Consider the following 5278-nt stretch of genomic DNA (forward strand, 5'->3'; position numbering starts at 1 on the left):
AAAGTAGGTATTTTCTTGTCTAACTATCCAAGCCTACCTCTGCCAGGTTGTGTTTTCCTTGTCTGGAGTTTGAGTGACAGGGCTGGGGGATTCCAGGAGACAGGATGAGTCAGCCGAGTGGTGAATAGAGAGATCTGCATCTAGATGGGAGGGAGCACCTGGGACCTGAATGGGGCTGTGCCTTCCCTTCACAATGCCGGCTCCACCCCCTATGGTGCGTCTGATGTCTCTGCCCGCACTGTGAAAGGAAGAAGGGAGTCATGTCAACAGAGTGCTCCAGAACTGGTTTGGACTGGGCAAAGGCCCCTCTGCCCTCAGAGGACAAAGGATTTGGGGGTATAAGTATTGGGACCCTGATCCCAAGAATTTAGATACATTTTGGACTACAAGAAGAAACCTTTGCTGAGGAGAGGAACCTGAAGAACTCCGGAAAGACCAGGGGCGGTGAGTCCATTAGGGCGCTGGGGCATTGCCCCACAAGCCTCCCGTGCCCGCAGCTCCCTCGGCGTCTCTGAACTTAAGTAAACTCTCACTTTACTTAAGTTCAGAGATGCCGAGGGAGAATTGACAATCATGTCAGTCAGCTTCACATCAGAAGCTCACCCCCTTCTGAGTCTGAAGGTGGTGGGCGGTCCAACGTCACGTTGACTGACATGATTGTCAACCAGGGGCAGCAGGCAGCACCACAAGTGCGCATGAGTGGGGAAGGTCGGCAAATTTTTCCGCCATGCCCAGTCATGTGCACTTGTGTCTGCACAGGCTGGTGCATGTCCATTAGAAGTGCGAGGGTTGAGCAAAGGCTCAAACCTCGGTCTTCTAATGGGCAGGTGGGTGGAGAATAATTGTACCCTAAGTCAATCCTGGCGCTGCTGGCAGCGCCAGGAGTGGCTGAGAGGGTTTGGAATTTGCCAGCAGTGATGCGGCTGTTCCTCCTGTTGGCGCCAACGGACCCGAGGCGGTGTGGACTTGCAGGTAGGATTTACTAGTTTATTTTAAAACTCACCCCTCCCCCTGCCCTCCACCCGCATGACAACCCCCCCCATGCTCCCCCGCGAGCCTAGACTGCGGGCATCGCGAACAGAGACAGCACTGTTAAAGAGCAGGTCATGGAAATGGCCAGGGTGATGATGTCTCCGTCCAGGAGCAGAGTGTACAGATACCCCCCTCCCCCTCCTGGGCAGGTGCAAGTCAGAATGAAGCCAAAAGCCAAGGCCTGGGGCAGCTGCCAGACCCTGGTTAAGAGAAAGCCCCTGAAGGGCATGAGGATGAACTGGATGGCAGCCCCGAAGATCACCGGCAGGGGCTTCCACCACATACCGCACAGGATCTCCGGCTCTATCTTGCACCCAAAGGCACATTTGTTCAGAAGAACCACGGGTAAGATGATGACCAGGGTGAGAGCGGTGAGATTCCTCGCGTGCTGCGACAGGTGCCTGCGCGGGTGCCCACTAACCACGGTCACGTGCATGTCCTCGGATTACTCGACAAACCTACGCTGCTCGCCCCTCACATCCCACAGCTGGACTCTCCAAGCAGTGTCCCCTGGGCTGTGGGTTTGTACCACCACCAGGAAGTGGGTGGTGTTAGGGGTGCTTCGGGTCACACTCACTACCTGAAGCACCTCCTGGTCTTGCACAGACACCACTATGTAGCTCCTCGACTCGTTCTCCAAGTATCTTGACTTCACGGTGAAGGTGCCCTGCATTCCCAATGGAAGGAGGATGTCCTCGTGGTCACTGATTGAGAGAAAGCTCGACTCCCTCCCCTGTCCCCTGATCACCAGTAACACCGAAAACACTACAAGCCTTGAGGGCATTTTTAACTAGAACCGGCATCTGCAGCAGGAGGTGTGTAGACGAGATCCGTCCAGGGCCTCCCTCACTAATTCAGGAGTCATACTAATTAGCAACTCCTCATCATTCAGGAGAGCAAAGTCCACATACCTGGAGGGGAATGATCTGAATTTCAAACATGCTACTCGAGTCACAAAACAGATCACAAAAATGCAGATAAGCTCCCACACACACATCCGGTATCGCCAGCAGTATTTAATGTCGAGAAAAAGAGTGGATTTGGTGGATCCTCTAAGACAGGAAATGTCTAACGCATTCCTTCACCTTTGCATAAATATACATTGTCAATTAAAGAGGGTGGCCCTTTCCTTTCATTCCTGCTGCTGGCAGCAATCAGACTCAGAGCTGTAACTTTTGGGCTTGGTAGGGCAAAGCAACATTTACAATTCTGCATTTTTTAAGGATGTGCAAACGTGACAAAGCTGAAATGTTAGGGAATAAACTATTTTAATACTGGAAACATTTTGGGAGAAGGCTCAGGCGGGGTCCCGTCATCCGGGTGTTTGAAGTCAGCGCACAGAACCGAAGTCTGAGCAGGGGATCTCATGCCCGAGTGCCAGTCTGGGCACTGGGGCGGAGGGGGCGGGTTGACTAGGAACTCGATAGTAGGCTGCGTGTTGCGCAAAATAAGGCGACTGAATGGTGTTAGGCAGCACAGATACTTGCATCCACTGTACTGATTATAATGCTTCCGAGCGTGCGTCTTCTTTCTTCCCTGTTTGTATGCACCTTGTGCCCCCAGACTGTCGCAGTAATGCCCAGTGTGTGCTCTCTGTGCTAACACATTTTTTAGTAGTGCGCATTTTTGTGCCCGCTAGCTGCCTCAGCTGTGTCTCTGTTATGCCTCTCAAGCCTCCATGGCATACAGGCTGTACGTGTTACCCTGGTGCCTCAGGCTGCCTCTGTAATGCTCCGTCAGAACTTTTTGTCCAACGTTGTTTGAGCTTCTTGTGCCCAAAAGGCTGTATGAGCAATAATTCACTGACTGTGCTACTTGTACCTTGGTGTTAATACACTATCCCAGTAATGCCCCTTGTGTGCTCCTTGTGCCCAAAGCTTATTACTGCAATGCACTGTTTTAACTCCTTGTGCCCAGTGTACGTGTATGTGGGGCAACATTTGCTCCTATGTTCACGCACTATCCCAGTACTGCACTGTGTGAGATGCATAGTATGCCCCAGTGTTTACATACTATCCCAGCCACGCACTGCCTGTGGTACTTGTGTCACCAGTAAGATTAATATTATACTATTTACTTTTCTGTCAGGCCATAAATTCCAGCAATTTCTATATAGGTCACACTCTGACCTATATAAAAAAGCGCTGGAATTTATGGTCTGACAGAGAAGTAAAAAGTATTTTTGATCGTACTGGCGAGCAGTCGCGGCCACACTAGGGCCAACTTACAACACCAGTAATAGTTCTGTGACCATCACAGGACTATTAGTAATGCAGTTAAGGTTTGTGCTCACCTCGAGATCCTGCCCTGTGTTTACTTTCGGCGTGTCACGTTCCACGGCCACGTTCTTGGCTGTTGTGTCACGTGGCGCCAGAGGCATCACGTGTCAACGTCTGTTGAGCTCCTTGCTGTAAACTTCAGTAACTCTTTATTCGAGTTACTTCCTGGCCCTGGTTGTGTCTGACTGTTGGAAGTCGGCACCAGCACTAGTTTTGACACATTTTATTTTTTAAATACTTAAAGACCTGGCTATTTGCAAAGTAAGTTATTTATCTTTGTGGCTGTAGGAAAGGAGTTTATTTTTTAGTACCAGCCGATGCCATGAAATTAATTTCAAAAAAGCTAAAACTACACTGAATTGCTACATACTTCACGAGAAAAGTGTCAAATGCCTTCCAAAATGTTATGTTTTATTTAAAACTGACAAGGTTTCTCAAATCAAAAGTTTGAGAAAAAAAGAAACGTTTAGCTGAGGTTTGAAATGAGGAAAGTGAGTCTGTCAGCATTACAGCAAATCTATGGCAACATCTTTTATTTATTGATCCAAACTCATGGTTCACCTGTACTGGTCTGCGTGTGTGTTTTTTGCATGTTTTTATATAGCGGGAACTCAATTGAGCTTTACATGAGCATAGTGCCTGCACGTGCACCCGTTACTTTACACAGATCTGATGATGCTGCTGCTGTTTTTATGGGTTTTTCTGCATGGTAAGAAGATTGTGGCTTCCCCAAATTGCCATGTGCATGATGGATGATGACGTACTACCTGACTAATCAGCTGTCACAAATGGCCTGCTGGACGAGAGGGGGGCAGCGACAACTGGCTTATGTTGGATGCGAAATGGCTTGCATTTTACTACTTGCATTTGGAATTAGTAAGCACACTGGTTTGCTGAAAACAGCCGCTTCCAAACGCTAGCAGTAAAGTTAGAAATCAGGGTACAAACTAAAACGAACAAAACATACCTCTAAACAAATTCCCATCCATGGGAGGAACAGCGTGTAATTGTGTTATGCATCATCATCATTATACAAGGCATAAATTGAATTACAGTGAGCTAAGACAAGTTGCATCTTTACATGCAATCATTGTAAGGCAAATCTACCTGGGACTCTCTTGTCGTTATGCACCTACTATGCTCCTACAGAGCCTCCTCCCACATCACCCCATAGCCCTTCTCTCACAGGCATTTTTTTGTTTTATAGTGCTGTGTAGTGTTGGATTTCAGAGCCATTCACATCTCATACACATACACATTATACAGAGACAATGGCATACATATGTAAATCATTGCGTAGGGAATGTTACATAAAACAAAGAGGACTACATGGTGCAGGTGTCACATGTCATCCACAATGGTAGGCAGTATAATTTAATGAATTTCTAGCCACATGAACCTTTTTAGCAACATTAGGATAATGAATGATTGGAGAAAAAAAATCATAACAATCTATCCTATACCTTGCAATTTGTGTGCAGCTCTCTGATGACAATTACTAGCTCTATCCACTATGTTAGGTTTGTAACTTTAAAACTGCAAGAAACAAAAGCATGACTTTGACAAAAGCAGTAACCCACTGAACTATTTACATTATACGCACTTTTTGTGATCTGCATGGTACTTGTTCTTTGCAGCAGGCTTCTTAACTCTCTGCGCATTACTACCATTGCCTTGGGCTCTGTTCCAGAATGGGGAAGTGCAATGTAATAACTACACTTTCACAATTGCTTTATTAACCTTGCTTTCCCAAATTTGATTACAAATTCACAATTTGCCCAATCCTTTTAAAATGAATTCTTGGGGGAGAACCTCCTCGAACCCCTTATGTTGTTTCGGCTCACTCGCTGCGCTCGCTCACTGTGGTGCACTCGGGTGTCAATTTTACGCCCTACCACTTTCAAATGTCACCAGCCGCCACTGAGAAAGACTATCCCTAAGCTGAAGTGCTGCTTGGGGGATTGGCC

The 5278-nt window shown here is 47.4% G+C and overlaps 1 protein-coding gene across 1 annotated transcript; it reads right to left on the reverse strand.

Annotated features, from left to right (window-relative positions):
• Positions 1–1057: 1057 nt before the first annotated feature.
• On the reverse strand, positions 1058–1705 carry LOC144828039 (sodium/bile acid cotransporter 5-like). Its single transcript, XM_078686176.1, has 2 exons — positions 1511–1705; positions 1058–1420 (listed from the first exon to the last, which is right to left on the reverse strand). Exons 1-2 carry the CDS (start codon positions 1703–1705, stop codon positions 1058–1060), a joined length of 558 nt encoding a protein of 185 aa, XP_078542302.1.
• Positions 1706–5278: the final 3573 nt, after the last annotated feature.

The sequence above is a fragment of the Lissotriton helveticus genome, chromosome 4_1, assembly GCF_964261635.1.
Source record: "Lissotriton helveticus chromosome 4_1, aLisHel1.1, whole genome shotgun sequence".
Taxonomy (NCBI): Eukaryota; Metazoa; Chordata; class Amphibia; order Caudata; family Salamandridae; genus Lissotriton; species Lissotriton helveticus.

Coding starts and splice junctions, on each gene's coding strand:
- LOC144828039 (XM_078686176.1), bottom strand. CDS start 1,705: ATGCAGGGCACCTTCACCGTGAAGTCAAGATACTTGGAGAACGAGTCG. Junction 1,421..1,510: donor GGAGAGTCCAGCTGTGGGAT/GTGAGGGGCGAG, acceptor CACCTGTCGCAG/CACGCGAGGAATCTCACCGC.